At 45.0% G+C, this 25,422-nt stretch overlaps 1 protein-coding gene across 1 annotated transcript in view; it reads right to left on the minus strand.

The window, feature by feature from the left end:
* The window catches only part of LOC114843479 (thrombospondin type-1 domain-containing protein 7A), a 99,759-nt gene continuing 74,337 nt past the window's right edge, over positions 1–25,422 (minus strand). The window contains exons 14-28 of the mRNA XM_029130063.3: positions 24,301–24,479; positions 23,842–23,847; positions 23,261–23,394; positions 22,638–22,791; positions 21,257–21,398; positions 18,697–18,812; positions 18,067–18,184; positions 16,847–16,992; positions 15,435–15,609; positions 10,025–10,198; positions 7,671–7,769; positions 7,507–7,589; positions 5,385–5,598; positions 3,797–3,884; positions 1–1,882 (exon numbers count right to left, since the gene is read on the minus strand). Coding sequence (XP_028985896.1) covers positions 1,792–1,882; positions 3,797–3,884; positions 5,385–5,598; positions 7,507–7,589; positions 7,671–7,769; positions 10,025–10,198; positions 15,435–15,609; positions 16,847–16,992; positions 18,067–18,184; positions 18,697–18,812; positions 21,257–21,398; positions 22,638–22,791; positions 23,261–23,394; positions 23,842–23,847; positions 24,301–24,479 — 1,919 coding nt within the window. The 3' untranslated portion in view covers positions 1–1,791. The remainder of the gene's footprint in view (positions 1,883–3,796; positions 3,885–5,384; positions 5,599–7,506; positions 7,590–7,670; positions 7,770–10,024; positions 10,199–15,434; positions 15,610–16,846; positions 16,993–18,066; positions 18,185–18,696; positions 18,813–21,256; positions 21,399–22,637; positions 22,792–23,260; positions 23,395–23,841; positions 23,848–24,300; positions 24,480–25,422) is intronic.

Consider the following 25,422-nt stretch of genomic DNA (forward strand, 5'->3'; position numbering starts at 1 on the left):
TGTGTTTACAACCGTGTCCCTGTTTATTTTCAGTAATTCTTCCCACACATATAAACATCCTGTACAAAACAGCTGAACCTTTGTCATCTTCTGGTTCTTTTTTCTTTCCTTTTGTTTTCACACCATACAACTTGCATCATGATAATCACAATCAGCAATATCGTACACCCACTTCGCAATATTCATACTAAACAGTTTCTGTGCAATACAAAATAAATGTACACATACTTTGATATTTTTTCCCCCAAAATAAAAAAAATTGCTGTTATTTACAAATTTCACAACAAAAAGTAAACATTCTCCACACACCAGTTTGCGTTACCATTGAACTCAGCAGAAGGATGTTCTTTTATTAACATGTCATATGAGTTAAGATTTTTCCTGTTCTTTTATTTACTATACTTCACCTCCTGTGGGGTGATAACAGCGCAACAATGAGACCGTTACTACATGGAAATATTTAAAAAACTGAGTCTTTGCTAAGTGACCTCAAAAGAAAAGCTAATTTTTGTGTACATGTATGTGAAACGTCCCATTATAGTAGTAAAACTGTGTTACAGGACAGTTAGTATTTACTGTAGTTATTGTCAGTAAGGCAGAAATGACATTTACAGGAAGTTAATCATTTTTATTATAATGCTCTTTCTTATTCTTTAGCCACTGTAAAAATGAAAAACTTTCCACAATGCGCTAACGTAGGTACAAAAACCTTAATTTGTGTGGTTTACATAACTAATAGTAGGTGAGTGATTGAAACATGTCACCTGTTGGTTCAATCTTCAATTGCATCTGGGCAGAAATAAAGTTAAAACACCAGACGGAATCTACAAACCACGAAAGGTACTTGACTACAACCAAAAAAACTAACGGTTGTGAGAAATCAAATCTATACATATATTTACTTGTAGAATGTGACACATGTAGAAATGTTTTCCTGTTGCAGTCGTCTTCCTCTGCGTATGTTCATGTGTTGGCCTCAGCTGTTCTGCTGTATGGCTCATGTCTGTGGAAGAGGCAGTGTTTATGGCAATAGAAGGTAGAAGTCACATGTGCATATCATGCTGCACTAATATAGTGCAATGTAATGCCTGAAACGAAGCGAGGGCGGAGGCAGGCAGTAGTTTCCATGAAAGGCTGAGTGCAGGCTACTCCTCCATCAGCCCTGTATGGAGTCGTTTATCCCACAAACAGGCCTGTGCGCCTCTGAATCAATGGAGAAAAGAAGGGAAGGAACGGCTCCTTTTGTTTCAAGACTGTAAAAGAGATTTGAGTCAAACCCAGTTGAGGATTGAGGAAAAGGAATCCAAACCTTTTTATGGAGATTTTCCTCTCCTCCTCCTCCTCCTCCTCCCCCTCCTCCCTGCGGTGATTTTTGGCAACGTTCGAACCGTCAGAGCATCCTAAGCCTCCAGCTACTCAGCATTTTAGGGACAAGCAGCAAAGCGCGAAGGAAGAGTCAGAGCTCGCGCTGCCATGTTCACAGAGGCAGGAAGGAGCTGGGTCTGTCCTCTACACCCAGCCACTCCTGCGTCTGATAAATGTCTTTTCTTTACAGAATGTGGACATGTACAGGATGAAAAAGGCATTTCATCAAATACGGTGGAGGTCACGAAGGCAAAAGAAACAAACAGAAAAAAAACAAGGAAAATATGGAGGTCTAGAAATGGACAAACCCCACCAGTGTTTCTGCTAAGAGGATGTGTGTGTTCACACTGCAAACATCCATGTCCCTCCCTGTAATGGCTGAATGATTGAAGTAGGTCTTTTTGACAGGTGGGCTCTCCTGGAGGACTACATGTCCGTGTCTCCGTCGTAGGCGAGAGTCAGAGGTTTTAGTCGGTTGTTTTGCTGCCTCTGTCTCTGAGGTCTCTTTGGCTTTTTGCTGTGTGGGAACATTTGGAAACAGAAAGAGTTAGTTGCATCTGCAATATTAATAAAAACTAAAATACCACAGTGGATGTGACAAATGACAACATGTTGGTTTGTGTAAAAATATGTTGTAGAGAACAAACATAATGGACAGCAGGTCACAACTACGGTGCCAAAATGTCTGTCCCTCTGTGCAGCTCACACCACGCTTTAAACAGCATGACTCCCTAATTAAAATGTGGATGTGTCTGACAAAAATGTAGATTTGTTGCTAATATCAAGGCTGCAGAGACAAAGTCTGACCCTTTCCAGATTCTTTACAACCAACTGTTCCACTGATCTAAACTCGAAAAATAATAACAAATGTGTGTTTCTCTGTTGAATTCATAGACACATAAACAGCACATACGGACGATGCAAAAGCAAAGTGAGCTACATGAAAACCTTGAACATGTTTTCATGGGAAAGGACAGCTACAACTACAGGAACATCAATGTTACACACTACTCTGCATTTAGAAGTCAGTGATTCGCATCAAGCACCTTTTCTCTACAAAATCACAGTTGGCGGCAGATGTTAATATTTAATATCCTCAAGCCATTTAATTTTATATTTATTTGTATTTTGTGAATATAAAGGTCTAAGATAAATGTGTGTGATGTGTAAAAGGATAATGAGATACGATTTAAGGGGAATTTAAAAGAAGGCGTTTCTGTACTTCCACCTTCGGCCACAGGGTGGCAGTGTCACATCACACTAGTGCAACACACTGAGCCGTCAGTGGAAATTAAATTAATTTGTGGTATTACATCCCTCCACGAAAGCTTGTTTAACTACTGTACACAGCTACACAAACGCATGACAAATTCATGAGGATGTAACAACACAAATAATTATGTTTGTACTTGTAATCTTTCACAGGGCGATGCTCTGGCTGACAGTGATGTGATACCTTACAAGGGCTAATTTACCATATTTATACCTCTTTGTGAAAAGAAGCCATTACTGATGTCTGTGACTGGCTGTGGCACACATCCTGTAGACAGTGTCACTGTGTGGACGGAGAAACTATAACTTTGCCAATAACAAGAAAATAATCAAAGAGATAAAAAGAATATATTAAGAATCTTCAGTTGACTTAGATTTATTTAGATAAGATAAAATCTGAAAGAACAAATGTTTGACAGTCTTTTGCTGAATTAACGCCTTTCAGATCTTATTAATACATATTGAAATCTAAACAGGACTAATTTAACCTTCCAGAAACAGGATTTGTAGCTGAAAGCTAAGATGTCCTTTCTTATGCTGTCACACATTACGACAAACCCTTTCATCAGTTATGGTGTCACAAGGCAGGTATAAACAGCACGTATGACAAACTAATGTAGAAAAGGGATTTCAATCTGGTCTCAGCTACAGTAGAAGCCTAAACGAAGGAATGAGGGGCTCTGCTCTACAAGTCTTGTGTTTTTTCTCACCTGCACCGTCACTCAGCTAATCAGACTGGACATGTGACTTTTCACAGATGTCACAGAGAAAGGTCAGGGGCTGCAGGATGAGTTGGGTGGGGGCTCAACCCTCTACATCCTTATTAGCTGCTGCTGTTGCTGTTGCTGTTGCTGTTGCTGTGGCTTTGAGCCAGCTCTTGGCAATTGGGACAGGTGTAAATCATCTCATGTGCATTCTGGCCCATCCAGACCGCCGTCCCATTGGCGTCAGACTCTTGGGCCTTAAGAGAGCGATGCACCTTGGCACAGTAGCTGCTGTTCTCATTACCAGGTGGCATCAGGGGAGCAACAAAAAAGAAAACTGTGACGTGAGGGAAGGGTTCCTTAAGACAAACTGGGTGGGAAATGAGGGAGGGTTTGGTTTCATGAATGAGGATGACGATGATGATGAAATATGGGACATTAAACTGGTCACTCACCAAGCTAGGTATATCATAGACACTATGAATATGAGGAGCACAAAGGCTCCAGCTGCTACACCATACACCCACATCTTCAGCTTCCCATCTGTGGAGGAGGAGGCTCATCAGTTTGTCTGTTTACACCTCAACACGTCACAAAGCTACTGAAACCTGCAACAGTTAACTCACACAGCCCACATTTAACAATGTCTTAAATCATAGACATAGACATATCAGGGTTTATTCAGAGTTCTACTATATTAACTACACAATTCTTTCCATTGATAAAATATTTTAAATGCTTGTTTTCGTTTGTGTGTGTCATCTGAGAGCTGAGGTTTGGTCGATGTCAGGTCACAACAGGAACAGGACATCAGTAAATCACAAAAGCTTGAAGATACCGGAATCTTTTTAGGAGAGTCAAATGTGGTGGGACCTTAAAAGAACTAATGAGCTGCAGTTCCATTTGCCAAACACCAACCTGCTTTGATCAGATGATATTTATAATGTTATTACACAAAGGAGGTGAAAGAGAGGAGGTTCTAGTGCAAATGGCTGCACATTTATCAGCAGAAGCCACCAACTCTTGTATCTGGTAAGTAAATGACACTGTGAATTATGGGCTGATTAAAAACCCTCCACACTGTTCTGTTTCTCAGAAGGCAAATCATGTTTAGGTCATCGCGTTGACAAGAATATCACAAAATGTGCAGTCAAACCAGGCAAACATTTGGAAGATAAACGATACAAGCGTTATTCTGTGTGATGATGTGCAAATGCGGACGTATCTGCTCCTCAGTCTGTTCTGCACGCTTGCATCCTAAATGTTCCTTTTGCTGTCACGCACCATCAGTCACCGCCCTCGGTGCCGGCGCCGCTCCCCAGAACCGAGTAGGTGGCACCATCCCGACGCGCGACGCGTGTCGGCTTTTTAATTGATGCACAGTTCAAATATGTTAGATCGAATGCTAATTAGCTCCTGTCAACACGAGTTCTGCCTAACACAAACTGAAGTACATCATATTTTGCTGTTGTCATGTGAAAACCTCTCAGCTTTATGACTTTGCTGCCTGAGAAAACGCTACAAATGTTATTTTGAAATCTTTTCTCTTTGAAAAACAAAACAAAACATTATGTACAAATAATTGTGCTCTTCTTCTAGTGAGTGTACAAGTAAAAAGCTATGGACTTAGTATTAACTGCTATGTGGCCTCTAGCGCTATAGAATGCATGTCATTCAATATATATTTGTGTTAATAAATAAACAAACACTATTTTTACAGCCACCACTGGCTGGTTGTTGTTGTCATTTTCACATTTTTCTGTGGTAAGAGATTATTATGACCGTCAAAGCAATTCTTCCTCCAAATATAATCCAACCGCGTCCGTATCGTTCCGACTCCCTACATTTCTGACTTAGAAGCATTTTCTTGTGGCGGTTTTTGTAATTACAACTTGACAACTGGAAAACCGGAGCTAGTGAAGACTGCTGCATTGAAGCAGGGTTAGTTTTCCAAGCAGAAGCCCTTTAAAGGCTGTAGGTTTTATTTTTTTGTGAAAATGAGCTAAATGTGGATATGAACTTGGCGTGTGTGAGGGCTCTGACCTGGGCCGTAAGGCTGCAGGTACCAGGTGCGGCCGCTGCGCCCCGGCTGGATGGTGGTGGGCTGCGTGGGGTTGATGGCACGGCTGGTCTTGACGTCCCCCTTCTTGTCCCCCACCGTGGGGATCTCCAGGATGGGGATGGGGGCGCACTGGTCCAGCTGCCCGGTTGGGGACAGCACCTCCGTGAATCCCTCCTCACACATGCACACTCCGGCCTGCAGGGGGCAGCGCAGATTCACAATCCGTGAGCAAGAGCCTGAACATTGGGTCAAAGAAGTGCTGAGCTTTGTCAGAATGGAGGTGAACTACTCTACGCTGGTCAAGTAGCTCATGTGGCTGAACTGCCATGGATGTCTACCGTCTTTATTTAATCTAGATAAAAGCATCAGCTTCTATGAAAACCCAAACCCTCTGAAACCACATTTGTGACCTGCTGGCCTCATGTAGTGTTTCTGTGAAACAACAGTATTAACCTGTGCTGTTTTTATTTATGTGCCTGCTACTTGACTGGAGTTCACCTATGGAAAATTAATTTATTGGACATGGTTTTGAAAGCACACTCCAGTAGATGTAAGGCCCCACAAATCATCCTGCCTGTCAGGGCAAAAACCAAGCCATAAATCTCTGCAGACGACTGCACTAAAATAGTATTGAGGTGCGATCAGGGCAAGGGTGTGAAAGTAGCGCTGTATTTCTAAAAGTTTCCCGGGTTCCCGGGAGACGGTGGCCTCAGCGAGTGCAAAATGGAGAAACTGTGTTACCACCAGAGCGCTTACTGGCCCCGGCCAGCGGACCGCGATCATAGCAGCTCACAGCTGAGAAGTGGAGCTCACGGTAAACGAAGGCTGGAGCGGCTGCAGCAGCATCCGAGGCTCAGACGCTACAGAGCAGAAGTACCTGCAGGTGTCAGTTCAGTTGCTTCCTATCTAATCAGACAGAGGATCTGTCAGGAAGGAGGTGTGAAGAGCTTACAGAGACCTATGAGTATCAAAGGTTGTCACTATAGATACTCTGTGTAGTGTGGTGGGTCCACGGTTTGTTTTAACACAGAGTCACACAGACGTCAAGAGAATCCAATTAACAAAAATCACTTACAGCAGGCAGGCGATGCCGACACATTTGTCCTCACTAACCGTGTATTGCTCAGGGACCAGTCAGCTGTTTGTGTTTCAGATAAAGTTCAATTTGAAATATCGCACTTGCCAGCAACCTGTTTAAAAGATCAGAACTGAACCGTGAAGTGGATCTTTCAAGCATGAGAGCCCTTTAGTGGCGCACGCCTCAAATCCAGTATCCATCAGTCCTGAATGGGAGCCTTGATTGTTGCTTATTGGGGTGAAAATAGTGACAGAGCTGGATGAGTCTCACTGTCCTCTGTGTTTTAACTGTGTTGCTTATGAGTGGACGCTGGCAGATATTTCGAATATTCTTCAAATCTTTTTAAAAATAGCTGATTCTTTGACTATACAGTTGTTTTTTACTTTCTACATCAAATTAAGGGGTACATGTGTAACATCATGTGTATCTTGTAGGCCTTGAATAAAGCCCATTTGATCCTTCATTATTATCATCTACAACCGCTGCTACAGTAAATTCCAGCCTCCACGGAGGCAGGATTTGTTATGTGACCGTTTTATAAGACTGCATTAGTTAAAGTGGCCGCTGAGTGCGAACCGGTGACCCCAGCCTTCATAAGCGCACTTCTCATCAGATCATTGTGACCCGCTTCCTCTGCGGTTATGAAGTCTGCTGGCTTTACAGATGATAACCACCCTTTATTTACTGGGCTGGATTTGATTTAGAAAATATACAAGCTAATAAAGGTTGAAATTTACCAGCTGCTGTGTATTCGGGACAAAAAGCGACTTCTCCTCCAGTTTTACATCTTAGTGCTGCCGTCATTTCATTTCCTGTTGAATTCTAATCCAGTTCTGGCAGCAATGTGTGAATAGGAGTCCTGCGGCTCCTATTCACCTGGAGGACATGTGCCTTCAGGTTCATGTCTCTTTATTGTTTTTCATTGTGTATTTGTCCCCAAATCAATTTTCCTCCTGTATAATCTGGTTCCTCTGTTTTTATTTGTGGTTAAATTGGTGATATGAGAACAGAGCAGGCTTCAGTACCTCACTGCAGAAAGACTTGGGCATGAGACAGGGAGAGTCACAGGAGCTGTTGTCTGTCGGAGGGTTCAGAGAAGGACAACCTCCTGCAGATGAAACACACTAGAATCAAACACTACGCATGTACACGAAACCTGCACCTGACTGAGTGTGAAACAGTTCGTCACCGGTGACGTTGAGTCCATCCGAGCGCTGACACCAGATCTGTGGCCGGGTGGAGTTTGGACGGAGGCTGCTGAACCATTTGTATTCGTAACATTCTCCGTCTGAAAGCAAAATCAGAAACAATCAACAAGTATGAAGACAGTGGGAGTCGGTGGAGAACATTAATCATATGAGTGGAGCATTATTAAAGCAGCTGCTAAATTATGGCTGTATAATAGGCTGCTGTCACATAATATCACTGTCAATGAGTCTTCACAGAGGAGCCCAGTTCACTGTTTTAATCTTCAGTAAGAGCTTTTGCTTAATGACTTTCTATCAATGCTATTATGACTTTATCAATATCTCCATCAGTGCAGTAAATGACCATATTTCCCTGTGGAGTCCTGTGTAACCAGTCATCAGTCCGACCCATTCAGCTCCCGTAAATGAACAATTTAACCTTGAACAAAAGAGAGATCTCTTCTCCACGAGGCCGGGTACAGTATCGGCGCCGCAGCTGATGGCACAGCTCTATCTGCTGCTTTCACAGGATGATTTGTCTGTGGCTCTGATGACTTCACCATTTTCTCTTGGCTTTTCTCATTCCTTCCCCTTTTCCTTTTTTCCAAGAGTGTTAAGTTATCGTGGAATCGCTCACTGCGGCCGGCGTTTCCCACCATCTTTACGCGGAGATTGGAGGTCTCCTACAATACATACATTTCTCAGAGGAAAGGCTGATACGGAGGCAGAAATAATGTCTGTGGTGGTGAAACGAGCCAAAGAGCCGGTTTGTGAAACGCTTGAGAGGTAAGAAAACTGAATTTCCAGTCGTTTTACCCTTGCTGTTAGAAATGGAGCCATCTGCAGTTTGCCTCATGCACAGCAGGTGAATGATTTTACTTGTCCACTGAAGTATTTCAAGTTCTACCAGACCACTCACTCCTAATGAATCCCAATGGTTGATATTATTTTTAAGGAAACATGCTTAGATCTGTTGGACTTTTTCCTTCTATACAACAAAGACGAGGCACATGGAGAATGAAATACGTAACACTTTAAGAGACTGTATTAGTATTTAACCAGGGACTGGATCACAGCGTAAACACTGTGCTGCTGGACCGGACCGTAAACATGACAGCGTGTGAAAGAGAAAACAGCTGAATGTTCTGAAAAGGCAGATGTTTTCACTCTAGAGGATACGTCACCTTTAGAAGTTGCATTCACTCAGTTATCCTTTCATTCTCATCAACCTTATATGTTTATGTGAACAAGGACCTTTGGGATTTGGATGTAAGTGGTTTTACAATGGCTTATATACATATAATACCATATACCGACCAAAGATTAAAAGAGACTCAGATTAAGATTGACGTGTGCCAAAAAAACCTCCAGATCCACTTTTCATGTACATTTGTCCTGACAAATACCGAATGCTTCTTCAGACTTACTGCCAATTTAATAAAAAACAAAACAAAAAAGAAACTCCAGTTTTTATATTTCCTCCAGCTCCTTTGTTGCATTTGTGGGCTCGGTTGAAGTAACACAGATCTGCTGCTGTTGTGAACGTTCAGTAGGACGGACACAAAGCTAAGAATCAACAGTAAATGCACAACTGGGACACGTCTCGGGTTTTGTTTTTCTCAAGCGAGCTTCGTATGGAGCCCCCCCCCCCTCCGCCTCCGTCTCAGTCACCACCCCGGCTCTTCCCCCGCCTCCACTCTCTCTCATCTTGACTGGGCCACTCTCCGAGATGCTGTGAAACCAGGTCAGGGTGGTGAAAACCGCTGTGGGGCTGCGTACGGTAGCCAGGCAGAACTGGAGGAGTGGGAGGAGGGGCTGTGGACCAGCCTATGTGGAGCTTCTGCGGTGGTCACAAGCCGCGCTGCACCTAATGGGTGATTAGCGCGCCTGGGGAGCCGCGGTATCACAACAGTAAATGAGCGTGGGGGGTTTCCTCCGCTGGAGATCCAGCTTGAAAAATCCCAAATGGGAGAGCGTCAATTAAGCAGTGGAAAAACAGAAACAGTAGCAGTGCAATGCTCCAGATTCATGTTTGGGACTTTGTAGCTCAGTGGCTCAGGTGGAACCCTGGAACCTCACAGGAAGGAAAGTCTCTTAAAGCCCTTCTCCCTAAATCTCATGTCCTCACTGTGGGTTTCTTCGTGTTTCTTCTACTTTCCTGTCACAGTAACGAGATGCAGCTTTCAGGCGGATAGAGGAGGAAACAGCCTGCAGGTTTGACCCTGAACCAACGCGCCTGTCTCTTTACTGCACTGACAGGAAACAAGCACCAACCTGAGACTGACTTCACTCAGTGACAGTGCATTTTGAATGAAAGCGCCCAGTAGCTGTGCTAGTTGGGTTTGGGGTCACTCACCGGTGCAGGGCTGAGACTCCCACGCCTGGTCCGGACAGAGCTGCAGGTTCTCGGGCTCCTGGGCTAACACAGCTCGCGAGCGAACCTGGACCGAGCTGAAGTCCACTCCGGCCCCTCTCACACACATGCTCACACAGGAGCTCCAGTCGGACCACTCCATCAGATAGCACTCGCCTGCGGGGACAAAAAGACAGACCTTGACTTGAACCCGCTTCGTTTGCTGGGAGGTGCTGCAGTTTTGATTTCACCACTGGGTCGGTCTGGAGGACGTACAGTATAGCACCATGTCTGGGTTGTTTACCTCACAGCAAACTGACATCATTAAGACAGATTAGAAGTCAGTAGCTGCTCGTTGCAGTGAACCCATGCAAAAATGCGCAATTACACTAGATTACTCTAATAGGTAATTACCTAAAGGGTAAAACTGTATGTGATCCTCTGGTTCGCAGTCAAACAAACAGCAGTTAATTTCACAAAAGGTTCAACAGAAATAATTACTGTGAGAGTGAGGATTTGAATATGTTTGGCTCTATTTGGGTCTTTGAGCGTATGAAGAACTATTTCACAGCACATCAAGTTCCATCAGCTCCCAGCTTGTTTTGTTGCAGGTCTTTGAATGAGGTATGAAGAGCCTGGACGTTGAACCGGTCACATGTAACTCTCCATCACTTTACCGATTCGCTCTCTGGCGTCTGCTCACCGTTACCGTTTGAGTCTGGAATTTAGGAAGCGCTGATCACTGACCTGTAGAAATTGCTCAGTCTGTCCTTCAGCCGTATCATAAATCTTTTAATTTCCTGTAAGTCAGTGCAGCTGCAGCTCCTCGGGGAGGGCGAGTGTCAGACTAAGAGGTGAGCAGTCTGCTGCTCAGGGCTCAGAAACGTATGAAAGGCTCTGGATGATGGGATTGGATTGAAAAATCACATCTAGATTTATTTAACATTAAACTTTAGATATCACTTATTCACATTTTCTCAATTGTGTCTATTTGATGCTCAAATTGTTACAAACAACAGTACAACACAATGCATTGACACTAATATATGGACTGGAATAATCTATTCCACGTTTTATATATTGTGTTTGTATTGGCAGGTGTCTGTCTGTTTGCACAGCGCAGGCCAGTGGGTTTTGATCTCACTTGACAACTCCAGCTCATCAAGCATCAAGGGAACTCGAGCACAGGTCAAGGGTGGCGCTGCATGAAAGTGTGTTTGTTTGTGTGTGTTTGTGGATTCAATCGTCCAGAATTCCCAGGCTGGTCCCAGTCTTGCACAAACAGCCCTTGACTTTCCTCCCAAATCACACTACAGAACCTCCCTGCACAGAAAACAGTTTGTGCTTTTGATTGCCGTTTGATACTCCGGTGCTCCTGCAGTCTGGCGAAAGAGGTTGGAGCGGCTTGTTATTTAGGGCAGCGTCTCTCAGTGTTTTCTGTCCAAAGGACCAGCAGACATCTGATGAGGTTTTGCCTACAGGATGAGAAACGTGCCAGTGGAAACACACGCCACGCTCTCGTGCAGCATGTCGAGAGTTGAGCGAAGGCTAACAAGTTCCCATTTCAATATTTTAAGATATTGAATGATGAACGATCAACGAGGAGGAAAAATAGACACACAGCACTTTGGAATTGAACTCTACATTTGCATTTTGTCTTTTGGCAGAAATAAGGAACAATAATTCCCCCTTCAGGGACCACTGACACCGAAAATAACAGATTTCTCTTCTACTGTGTGAAAATACACTCTTGTTATCAGGCAGAATCATGTGGTAAATTGGGGGAACAGACTGCCAACTTTTCGTATTGAAAAGTTGATTTGCCCTATTTAACCAAAGGAAACGCTGATGCTGGCTCCTTTATGCACAGCTGCATCTTCACTAAGTGAGGAGCGGCGCCGTGATCCTTGGAGCCGCAGACCTGATGGACGGACTCCAGCCGCCGCCGGCCAGCGGTTCCCTGTCTGCCTGCTCTGCACTGCGCTGAAGCTGCATCAAACCCAGCAGCTGACAAGCCTCTGTCACAAAAGCAGACAACAACTCATCACACCCGACTTCTGAAGAGATAGTCCCACAGGTTCCTTTCCAGCTCAGGTTGTGCTTTTTTGTGCTGCAACGCTGAGATATTAGCTGTCAATTACAGTCTGATGAGTGGACGACTCTGGAACCCAGAGCTCTACGTTGTGTTGGCGAGGACTCGGCAGTAAACAGAGTGACTTAATATCCTATATCTGGTTATTTGCAAGAAAAGTTTGTTAGTGCTGCTGCAGGGCGTCCATCAGTGACCCGTGACACCAGATGCTGCCTTTTAAAACCAAGCTCTACATCAGGTTTTCTCACAGCCTGAAGCAGTGCAGTCAAACTACTGCTTGTAGTCAGCCTGCAAATATTTTCTAATAAAGTTGTAAGACGATGCATAAACATGAGAATTATCTTTTATTATTGTTTCCATTAATTCATGTCAATGGCTGTTGGTCACATGCAGTAACAGCTGAGTCTTGCTGCAGGCGCAGACGAGTAAAGTTGGGTTGCTCATAAATTCATATTAAAGTACATTCACAGCAAACCTAACTATTAGAGGCTGACACTGTGCTGTGCACTTGTTGATTTCCATTCAAAGTAGCTCCACACTGAGAGAAAACAAGTCAAAGTGGACTATCTGAGTACAACCAGTAGCTGTGGTAGAGTGGGAGGCTTCCACATACGGCGCCATGGTTTTGATGTTAGCATTTCATTTGTGTATATTAAGTTTACTGAGGCAAAATATAAACATGTGAAAACATTAACGCAATGATTCTTACTGTTGTAACGTTCTGTCTGATTTTATCCACAGCTGAGCTAAAGAGAGTCCATATTTTTCTGGGTGAAGCGTGAGGCTCGCCGGCCTCCAGAGTGCGGAGAGTGATGCGTTTGAAGGTGGAGCTGGCTTTGAGACTGGAGGAGAAGATGATGCTTGACAGTCAACTCCAGAGAAAGTCTGCTTCGCCTCTCGTTTAAAGATTCTTTTTGCTTTATGTGAAGGAAGAAGTTAAATTAGACTCTAAACCACCAGGTGGGTTGAGTGCTTTACTGGCCCGAAGATAATTCACCACATATGGACTGTAAGCAGTTAAATAAAAGCACGTGTGTGTACTTCATAATCTTTAATGAGAACGTGCTTTGCATAGTCATGCATCATGTAAATCCCAACAGATGTCCAGCTCAGCATAAAGGTTGTGCTGAGATCCAGTCACTCACTCACATAAAGTCTCTTCCTGCAGGTTTGAGGGTCGGTGACACACTGGGACCAGTCATGCTGGAATTATGCGCACATATGTCACAGCAACAAGCTTTGGGTCAACGTTTGCGTAGCAATTATTGGTTGTTCAGTTAGCAGAAACAACACAAGAATCCCAACATCCACAGCTTAGTAAAAACCCTGTCTAGTCCTGTTTTAGCTCCAACTCCAACTTGGCACAGAAAGTCTTACAAGCTCACAGTCGATACCTGTTATTCCCTCAACAAAACCAAAACCACAGCAGCAGAAAGAAGGTTTACCTGCTTTAACAGCCAAACGCGTGCAGCCGCGGCTAAACGGCAACTAGCAACAAGCTCCACAGCTGGTTATTTACATGACGCCCACATGGTTTAGCTTTGTTTGGTTCAGTTCAGCCCACAGCATAAAGCCTGGAAGCATCTCACTTGATCAGACGACCTCAAGTTTTCAACTTATACCAAGGACAGAGGTGCATCTCAGTAACCAAACGTCTGGGAAATACAAAAAATACTGTTTAATCATCACTTCTCTTCATATATGCGGTGGTTAAATGCACGATATGTCAGAGCACAGCCCATTGTTATTCCGTGTGGTGCATCTCCATGCGCCATCTTGTCTTTTTAACAAGCCCTAAGGCGTTTTGTTCTCACCCGCTCAGATTATTGATTGCACCGCTTTTTATGTTATTTAATCTGTGCGTGTGTGTTATAATCACTTTGCTTCCTTATTTCCTCACTGTACAAACGGAATGAATCGAATTGCAGGGGTCACAGCATTCATTTGGATTTATCTTCCGGCCCGTTTCACTGAGAGAGCAGGTGGTCCAAATGGTGTGCGCGTCTCACATAAAACAGAAAATAGCTCCTGACAGCGGTGCCTCTGGCTCAGCCCTGCGATTCAACAAACAAGGAACAGTGCTCGTCGGTGGGAGGCTTGCAAGAAACTGTCTTTTGACCACTGCACTAGCCAAAAACCCAGCCAGTTTCACACACTTCATGTGAGACTTCTCACTGTGGGGTGAAAAGAAAAGAAGCTGCTTAGAAATCAGCTCCTTCGTGGTAAGAAGTGGTGACAGACAGAGAGAATGTGGAACAAAATGAGGCGGTGGGTCATCGATCGGGACTTTGCACCTTCCTACTGTACAATGCAGTGAAATACACCTACAGCACACAAGGCCTGTGTTAATGCATGCAGGTTATTCCCTCTAACTACTGCCTCTGACTTTGGAGGCTGTGAAAAGCTGCCAAGTGCTGTGGAAAGAATCTGTCTCTGCTTTGTGATCAATTAAACTGCTACTGTAGAGTTTAAACGGAAAGCAGCTTTACAGCTGCATGTATGCATCAGTTTTATGCCTGCAGTGCTAAAGCACGTTACAGACACGAATACGCTGATTGAAAACAGATCGGACCAAAGGATTACGTTAATGTGGTGTTTAGCTGGCAACTCCTTCTGGATGAAACCTTGTCTGTACAACGATCAATAATATAGGAATCTTAAAGGCGGTGCTGACTCAGAAACATCGTAGATCCAACAATATCCAATCAGCGTATTTCAGTCCTCTGTACAGACTGGCTACAAGCATATGCAGCACTTCTATTATTTATCACTGTTGGGATGTGAGAGCGTAATCTTCTGGAATATTTTCAGGCATGTGTAAAAAATTGATTGAAGAAGAAAATAATTCATTTTCCTCACACTAATTGTGAAATCCTAAGAGCAGTCTCAGATTCTCTGGATCATATTTTATCTTGTGGACTGTTTATCGCCACGCTGCCTAATCAGTCTAATCAAAGGGAGCCAGTATGATTATATAACTGCAAAGGGTTGTGATTGTACTGTATGAGTGTTAACATGACAGCTACTGTCACTGATACAAGGTTCTTCAACAAAACCACTGACGACAGAACAAGCAGCTTCTTGACCTGACACTTAAATTAAACAGATCTAGTTTGTCAGTGAATGTTGTGTCAGGCCTTCGCTGTGTGTGGTCAGTGTGGGTCCGTTGACCAATCAGCAGCCAGAGAGAAGTGGCCACAAGCTTTGACTGGACCGTTGTCTCTGCTTTGGACTTGACTATTTAAGGGTTAACTTAATGTCTCAGACAGGAAAAGGCACCGCTTTGGCATCAGAAGCCAAATGGCTGAAGCTGATTTTTACCTGGACAGGGAAGAACGCAGGCCTCCTTCAGCCTGATCTGCTTGTCTCCATCCACAGCCAGCTCCAGGCCGCTGCACAGCTCCTCATCCACCAAGCTGCCGTCGCCGTCGCCAGAGCCGTCCGACACGAAGCAGGACAGGTTCCTGTAGCGCGTCCCGTGTCCACACACCACACTCTGCCAGCGGAGAAGACGGTTCATTACCGCGGTGAGCAACGAAGGAGCTGCACGGATCCACAGTCGCTTAGTAATAAAAGCGACCACGACGCAGGATGGATTACAAATGTGATTTAGTCTAAATGTAATTTATGTTTGCTGCATTTTTTCAGACCATAAACATTAACTGCCTGAAATATTAATGAGGTTATGTTACGGTAAAAGCTACTTTTCCATATTGACTTTCATTATTAAATCAATACTCAATCATCAGAGATGAAAAGGCCAAATCAGGGGAATGTGGTGGAAAATTAAGCCATTTTAATTTGATCTTGTATTTTCCCAGCGTATAAACAGGCGTCAATTTATGAATAAATAAAAGGTCCAGTTTCCCTGAAATTGAATAAACAAATAAAAATATGCAAATCTCTGTGGTGAAAAGACCGCAGCACAGAAATTCAATCATTAATGAGATAATGGTTTACTTTATATGAGCGCTCGCCGGCACCCAATCACGACGCTGGGCTACTGGTTCGAGGCCAACTGGGGACATGTCACATCTACTTATCTATATCGAATCTGAGTGTTTGCACAAGTCTCAAACCTCACTTGCCGTTACCATGGAAACCGCAGGGGGTTCTCACCGAGCAGGGCTCAAATCCTACCGTTAGCAGCTTTTAAACAATCCGCAGATATCGCCCATTAATAACTCAGCGGATGACCTCAGATAAGACAGCTGATGCAGTCAGATCATCTTGGCTCGAAGAAGGTGTCGGACACTTGATAAAGTTAATTAAGGAGCACAAATGATCTGAATTAATTGAAATTAAAATGTGTCCCTGTCCTCTCATAAGCCTCGCATACACCGCCACTGCTGATTCCATTTCATGATAAAGGAACACAGCAGATGTCCTGACCTGGGAGCACAAAGTGCAAAATGAAGCACCGAGGCTGCCAAAGTGCTTGGCTAAAGTATTGGTTTACAGTAATGTATAAGCATTAAAGATGCATTACATTGATTTTTTTACTATCCATCTCTCAGAATAAGTGTATGAGCAGGGATTTGAAGAGGTTGTTCATCAATACTAAAGACTTCATTATTTTTTGCTTGATGCGGAGATTTCCACAGAAAGCCAGTTTTTGGCTCAAATTCTTCTTCATCGATCTCAGCGTTCCTTGTATGTGACAGAGGTCGACCCATTTATTAATATTTAAAGTCTATGGATTGTGATGTGACGTGTATGATTTATTGACTGACCTCCACCCGACACTCAGACCAGGAGCTGTACTGCCAGCGGTAGCAGGGGCGCACGGGACAGGGCTTCCACTGCTCCATCTGCGTGGGACACGGCCGCCCGTCTCCCTGAGAGGCCTGGACCACCGCCCGCCGCCGCCACATCTTCCCTGGAGAGGACAGAGGGAAGCGCCATCGATTGTTGTTCGATCAGATCTGTTCGCGTTTGCTTTATTCTGTTCCTCTGGAGGAACTGATTGAAATGTGAAGCAAACCCGAAACGCTGTGGCACATGCAGCGTCGGTGGCGCTTGACCAGAAGCAGACACCCGCTCCCTCTGTAAATGCAATGTTTGTTTTGAATGCATGAAATTAATATTATTGTGCACAAGAACGCTTCACTTAACAGACCAGTATTTTCTAAAAAGCCAGAAATACACCACTTCACACATCGTGAGTGGCTGCTGGGCCACTTGAATAAACCAGTATTGTCTGCATTCATGAGCGAAACCTTTTTAAATAAATCCAACAAACCTCTGCAGCTAAAACATGAGACCCTTTAATTTAAGTAGTGCAGAATTAATGCTATGAATTAGATAAATAAAAGTCACACACACACGCACGCACGTACGCACGCACGCACGCACGCACGCACACACACACACACACACACACACACACACACACACACACACACACACACACACACACACACACACACACACTGCGACCTTCCTGTCACCGTGTTCAAACCACCCACTCTCCAATATCAGAACCCCTCATTTGGTGCATAACCCTCTTTCATTTTCACAATGCCTACCCAGCAATCTGCTCACCTCAGAGTGTACCTTTACCAACTATGACACCTTCTAACATAAAGCAGCCTGCCCACACACTCAAACAAAAGATTCTGCTCACAGACGCACACAGCAAATTAGGTCTCGTCTTGCCTGTCTAGCCGTTATCAAACTCGTACCTTTATACATATTGTGAATGCAGAATATCCCACTGTAGCTCAGATTCCACACACTTCATGTCTTGTGCATCCATTAGTTGTTGAAGCAGAAGGTGTCTGATCCAAGTACTTATTGCTTCACATTATACCATATGTACGTATGTACATGTATGTAAGAGAAGACTGGTGATGCATGACGCACTGTTCAAACTTCATACCTGTGATGGGCTGGGATGTTAAGGGCGACAGCTCATTCAACTCATTTTCCACCAGGTTACACAGGTTCTTACCTTCTAGTCCGCAGGTCTGTGAACACTCTGACCAGGTCGACCACTCCGACAGCTGACAGTTGACGGGACACTCCACCACGCAGGAGATGTTCATCTGCCACTTCTTCTCCAAGTTCAACTGCAGCGCATGAAGCAAATGAAGGGGGTCATTTCTGACACGTCAACAAATCACTCGCAACAGGCGAACGGTCGCCGCAAGTCAACCTGTTACAGGCAGACAGCAGCTTGACCCTCCACACAACAATTCCCAGAAGCCTTTGCTCTGGCAGGGGACAGACTGCGGCGAGCGGCACCGGTCTGACTGCTGGAGCGGCTATGGAAGCCACCGTGACACAATGCGTTTTTGTGAATGAGGCAGATGATGAGTCGGGCCAAGGGTTAAATAGCTGTGGGGACAGCGCTGCCACAGCCGCCGGCTACAATTACAGCAACCAAGACACCAGGAATGAATGAGCAAAACGCTGAGCCTGAAGCCAGGAGGGGTCTGAATATTTCATGTTGCTGAAGGCCTGATCGTAGTGGAAGCGAGCGTGTTGTAAAGAGTGTTCAGTTTAAGTCATTAAGAAAAAGCTGCATGTCAAAGAACGTCAAAACAAGCAGAGACGACTGAGGAACTTTGGCAGCTCTCACCTCTTCGCAGAATTTTATGTCGACTGATTTGCCATCACTGCGAACACAGTCGAGCATCCGGGTCTTGATGCCGCTGCCGCACACGGCGTTAGGACTCAGTTGACACGTACTCCAGTCTGATGGAAACAGAGACATGAACATTGAGCTCATACTGTAACAGAGGGTGAAGACCTCTGTTTGTATAGGTACACAATCCCCTATGGTTTAGTGCTATAATATTATTTATATAGTAGATGAACAAAATAATGCATATAAACACTGAGTGTAATTAGTCTACATCTACAAAAAGGTAATTTCCCCATTAAAACAAACACCAGAGCTGCTATTACGTCTCTTGGAGCATGAACAGATCAAATCTCGTCTGTTTTCAGGTCTTAAAATCCAAATCCTCAGGATGCTAATTACAACTTTCAAAACATGTTTATGGAAGCTGTGTTGATTTTAGTTTTGATGGGTAACTGAGACTATTAAACTGTTTTTCTGTTGACTTTGAGAAGGGCAGTCTTCTTCTAAAAGCAGCTGCTGGTTGGACGAGCGCTTATAAAACGGCGAGTGGAACAACGTCTGCGAATCACTGACCAAAACAAAGAGCCGAAAGACGAGTGAGGAGGAGCCAGTCACAGTGTTCACATAATGTCAGCCATTCTTCATTAAGCATCACGTGGATTAAGAACAATCTGCTGTACTAATAACTGCTGCCAATCACATCACTCCATATTTTGTATAACTGATGAGTGTTAAGAGCACGTGTCTGCATGAAAAGCTGCTTTACCGCATATAGCAAATATTTACCAGTGTTCCTGCGGTTTTTATTAGCACCCTGGGTGAGAGCAGAGCTGGGAAGCAGGCGAGAGGGAGTCGTGATTTACAGCGGAGCAGGAGGGAGGAGAAAAGCAAGGTGGATTCAAGTCGAAGGTTTTTTTTCTGCCTCTGTAGTGGGATGTATTTTTCAGTTGATGTGCGATGATGAGCCGGGACAAAACACGAGCGAATGCTGTTTTAAAACTGTTCAAAAGCTTCAGCTGTCACCGAGTCTTTGCTGTTCTCCGGCGACCGTGCTGCGTCTCAAGGTGAAGGCGGCGATGAAAGCGAACATCACGCTGCCTCACGCGCTTTGAATGTTGTCTAGCTTTAGCCGCTAGCATTATATCCTAATGAACGGCAAAGAACAGGGTTTTTACATCTACTCAAAGTGCAGATCGGCAGAAGATTTAAGATTCTATTTCTACCTTTGATAATGTTTACTGACACAGGCCTTTCTTCTATCTTTACAAACAACACCGTGATTTAAAGACCACATCAGTTCCCGTTTCCAGGTCCAAACCACTCTGAACAATGAAGTCAGTGTCGCCGCTTCAGCATTTTAGTTGAGACTCGTGGAGTCAATGCGTTTAAACGGCCGTCGTGCTGTTGTTCCAAACGCACGGCAGAAGCGACGCGGCGTCACCCATGAAAGATGCCGTCCGCTCACGAAGATGAGTGGCTGTTTTTAGCTGCAGCGAGCTCGTTCGCAAGCTCAACTCTGGGAATTGTGTCTCCTTCTGCCGAGGAGCTTTGTGACACTCTGGGGACTGGAAATAGGGAGATTGCAGAAAGAAAGAACAACAGCAAGAAAAGGAAGAGGAGCTGCAATGGAACGAGTCTCTGCATCAACAGTGAAAAATAAAGCGCTTTACCCAATAATAATCTCTGATCGTATATTATGTACATGTACCCCAGGATGCTAGTTTGCCACTGTGAACCCAGCAGTAGGGATTCTATGTGATAAAACAAAGGCAGAGGAGGATTGTGGGCTGGTTCACAATGTGGGGCAAAGAATAAACCACCCAACAAATATCAACAAATGAAATGTAGGAGCGCTGCCAGTTTGTCTCAACTTTTTTGATTGAGGTAGTTTGTTAGTTTTCAAGATTAAACGCTAAAGAGTCACCTCTATGATGTGCAGACTGGAGGGAGAGCTTGGGAAGGCTGCCAGCTTGGAGAAATACATATATTCATTCAAAAATGCCTTTTTTGTTTTGTAACAATCACAGCAGATGCCACTGAGCAAGGCACCTCACCCGCAGCAGTCAGACGTCAAACCTCTGCTTTGTACTTTGCATGATTAAGTCTTTAATGGCTGGAACAGCCAGAAGCTACACATTTGTCCGTTCGACCCTCAGCCCGAGGGCAGATGTGAGCAGGATTGAGTGGAGTCTGAATAACGAGACTTCATCATTTGAAACTAAACAAACTACAGCTCTGGTAAAACAAATGAATCAGAAAAAAAAAGGGCACCGCTAAACAATTAACACGAGTCCCTCATTAACAGACTTCTGGTTCTGCGGCTCCACAGAAGTGGGGAAAGGTCAGATGGGACGTGGCAGCTCAAAGCCACTGTCAGAGACATGATCTAGCAGAGGCGTGTTAAATTGGACACGAGGGACCTGAGACTTGATCTGGACTCTGCACCAGAGATTTCACACTTCACGCGTTTTGCGACTCATTAACTTCTCTGGGGTTCGAGGTGCTGTGTTGGTCGTTTGCCGGTTTGTTGCTGCGGCTGAGCTTGTACCTGTACCTGTGATGTTGTAGAAGTAGTTGAAGCAGTTGAGGTTGAGGCTGCAGGGCTCCCTGTTGGCCGTGTCCGGACACTCCCTCCCCACGCTGGGCGAGCGCAGCGCGTACGCAGTCCGCACTCGGCTGTTGCTCCTGGTGCAGGGCTGAAAGACAGACTCCTGTTAAAAGCCGTGCCCTTTAGTGAGTGCACATGATTCAGCCGTGCTCTGTTGAGGGGAATAGGAGGTGAAGGTAGACATATGCCACAGCCACCAGTCAAACGGCCCCCGTCACACTGATGTCCATATTTATTGAACATTAATGCAGATAACTGTGAATTTTTCGCCTTTTCTGGCTCATTTCCCAAATTATTGAGACACTATTCGCTTTCAGCTCCTTTCTGAAGACATTTGCATACTTTCCCGCTTTTACTCCGTCCGTAACTATTTCCTGGGATTCACAGCTAGTGGAATTCGATGACAGGATGGCTGAAACAGATATTCAGCTGGAATAGTAAAGCAGCAGATCCTACAGGGCCACTGCTCGCGGAAAAGAGAGTTGGGGGGAGAAGACAGGCTTTTGAATAACTCCATTGCTGGTGCGATGAATAAAACATGTGAGAGGTCCCGCTGGTGCCGCTGCAGACTCCATGTTGAGACTGGAATTGTGGGAAGCCGGTGTGGCGAGCACTTCGGGAGAGAATGGGGTGTGATTAACAATGGGCAGGGAGCTGCTGCGAGAACAGCAGGTGAAGCCAGAGCAGTTAAATGGCTTTTTACCACGAGTCGGTGTCAGAGGCAGCGCATTTGAACAGGATGTTCTGACACCTTTCATGTCATATGAAAAGGAGAACAAACGCTGTGTACGTGTTCTAACCTCTGCGTGTGTGAGGCTCTTTACAAAGTGAGGGAGATTCATGTTTGAACATTAGGGCTGAAATGAACATTTATATGATTTTATAGATGAAAACATTTCTGAGAAAGAACCATTGATAGAGAATCTACAGCTACTTGTAGATGTTCCCCCGCTAACGTCCACTCCTGATGTATATAAAGACAGGAGTGTGTGTCAGTAAATGTAAATGGGGAAACCTGCCTGAGTCCATATCATAAATCATTTTTTACAGTGACTACACAGTGATATACAGTGTAAGCATTTCTGCTCTGGTTTCCTGGTTCATTCCTCCATTTTTACTCCTCCTCAGTGGACTAGAAATAACCCGTTGACAAAGAAACACACTGCTCTCAAAAATAAAATGCAGCTATGCTTTGAATTCCTAGAGCCTCAGAGAAAATCTTTCTGACAGGAAAAAGATATCAAGATAAATCTCAGCAGGCCCGACAGAAGTGTGACGTTCCCATCTGGGCTCCGCCGCCGCTCCGTGTACTGGGCTCAGCTCTCACCAGGCTGCAGCGGCTCCAGGGGCCCCAGTCATTGAGGACGCAGTCCTCTGGGCAGGGCAGCCGGCTCTCTCTGGCCCCCAGCGGCATCTCCTCTGGGTCACACAGGTAGTCCTCCACGGGCTCCGACGGGCCGTCTATGGTGTTCAGCATGCACCTGTGGAAGAGGAGCAGAGGCGTGAACCTGACCTCATTACTATAGGCTGACACAAGATGCGTGTGTAAACGACCACAGTAGCACAGATGTGGAAAGTAACAGGGAGCATTTCCTTCACCACCTCGTACTCTGACATCAGCACATTTCAGAAGCTCCACTATATTTGACTGTTAGTTCCTTTTATTGCATCTGAGGAACCCGCTCTACAGTGGCGTAATAAAGAAAAGGCAGCGTTACCAGAACCCCAAAGTTTGATTCTATGCTTCACACACCTGTAAACTACTGTTTACAGGAAGCATGCTGTATGTAAACTAATGACAGCTTGTGGTTTGACAGATGCAGAAGCTAAAGCCTAAAGTCTGGTTGACTGTCAGCTAATCCCCGTTAGAGACGTTCCTGCAGAAAACATGAGGCTGCACAGATTAGCTGAAGGCCTGACTGCAAACACAGCATCCTGGCTGGAAATTACCTGACTTTTCTGGTCTGGACACCTTCACCGCAGTTCTCCTTCAGGTCCACGTTGCTGACCTTCCACACGCTCCATGGCTCGGCCACCCACACGTACTGGTTACAGTCGCTCTGACACGGCACCACCTCGTACACCTGAAGACACAGTCACGTCACCAATGTGCTCGACCAGCTTTTAACAATTGTATCCAAGTGGATACGGCAGCTTAGTTTGGAATGTTCTTACAGCACGGCAGACAGTCACCATCGCTCTAATCATAAAAAAGAGTGGGCTCCACACTTTAGTTTCATAAATATTTCAACTTAGCGATGCAACTTTGTCAGTGAAGTTTTGCCTAATACGCAGTGATTCTTTGGCTCAGCTCTCTGAGGTTTAACTCAGCCAACGAGATTATGCCTGCCCACAGAGCGGCTCTGCCTCCGAGAAATATCAGTAGAAAGAGAAGTCCAATCTGCCACAGTACCTTGTTTACTTACAGTGAGGATATTGTGACTGTGTACTATCTGAGAGTGACCCACTAACATCGGTGACATGTACCATCTGTGACTGCACTGCAAATAGCTGAGGAGAGCAGCTCTTACCTGGGCCTGTAGCAAAGATCAGAAGCATCCAGTGAGCATGGGTGGATTAAAAGAAGACAGATGGATTAATGAGCACATGCCATCAGTTCATATGCAGGAGTGCACAACCTATGATTAATGCAACATTTTACAGAACATAACCAGAAAAGCTTCCAGCGTCAATATCTGCGTGAACACAGCGAAATGTGGATCTAAACAACAGTAATTGGCATCTGCTGACACTCATGCAAAGAGTCTTCTGGAAATCAAGGAAATTTAACGGAATCAACAGACACACATTTATCATGTTGGGTGAGATCTAATTATAGCATCTGGGTTTTTTTGCTGTCTCTGCTCAACAAGAAAACAAAAGAAAGAGTAAGAGAGAGCTGTGCAGACGGAAGCTCTGCTCTGCTGACGTCTGGCTGACACGTGCGCTACTGTGTGTAGTAAGAAGAGCCTCAGCTTCAGTGCCAGTACCTGGTTGATGTGATCCAGCTTGGGACATGGCCGCCCACCGTTGTAAGGCTTCTCTCGAAGCCATTTGGAGCGAACTTTGACCCCACTGCCGCAGGACTTGCTGCAGCGCGACCAGTTGGACCATTCGCTGAGTTTGCAGTCGGAGGGACAGGGGATGATACAGGCCTCCTCGATGTAGCCTGAGAGGGAGGAGACGAGGTTCAGCAGGAAGCCGGCTTTTAATCTAGTTTCAAACTTCCAATTCTCAGAGTCAACACAGACGCTTTGACCCACGTCTCTTTGCTGGTTTTATCTTTCTCCATCTTCAGACACTGATTTCCGGCTCTCACCACACACAGGTTAAAGATTATTCCTCTGAAATTCTGACTTCGTTCATAACATTGTTAAACTATTTGTCCACTAGAAGAGCGATGTTGTCCTCAGTAGCAGCACCGGCCTGTGAATCAGTCTCCACTTTGATTAAGAAAATCGATGAGTTGAACGAGCCATGAGAGTGTCTCCCTGGCTGTTTATCGCTTCCCTCGTCTGATCTCACGCTTTCGCTTTGCTGTGCGCGTTGGTTAGAGACGTGCTGCTGCTCTGACTGACGGCTTTGCTGTAAACACACTTCCCACAGTTTTACAGGGCTCCCACACCAGCTTATTCCTGCTTCCTTAGCGTGGTCTTCCGTGGCATCGTCGTGGCAACAGGCGGAGGTGAGTCACAGCTGTCCATCGCTGCACAGCGCTCTGCTGAAGCAGTGACCCAGCGCCCATGTGTTCTAAGTTCAGTTCAGCATTTTCTCAACCTAATGCTGTTTTTTTGACAGATGCATTGATCAAACTGTGAACAACAAGTGATGCTGTACGGTTTATTTCTCGTAAGATGGCCATTTATTGCAGTCTGGGTTTAGACAGCTCAATAACAAAAAGGAGGAAAAGCTGCGTAATGAGATGCCAAGAGCATTTGTTACATGGACCAGTTAATGCAAATGCGAGTTCAAAGTGAGCGCTGGGCGTTCGCCAAATCTTCTCCAGCCAAACACATTATTACAAGAGGCTTTTGTGGTGTAGTGCAAACACTGGCCGGAACGCAGCCTTAGGCCGTAGCGTTAGCCTTAGCATGGTTGTAGAAAACACAGGC

This window comes from Betta splendens, chromosome 16 (genome assembly GCF_900634795.4).
Source record: "Betta splendens chromosome 16, fBetSpl5.4, whole genome shotgun sequence".
NCBI classification, from domain to species: Eukaryota; Metazoa; Chordata; class Actinopteri; order Anabantiformes; family Osphronemidae; genus Betta; species Betta splendens.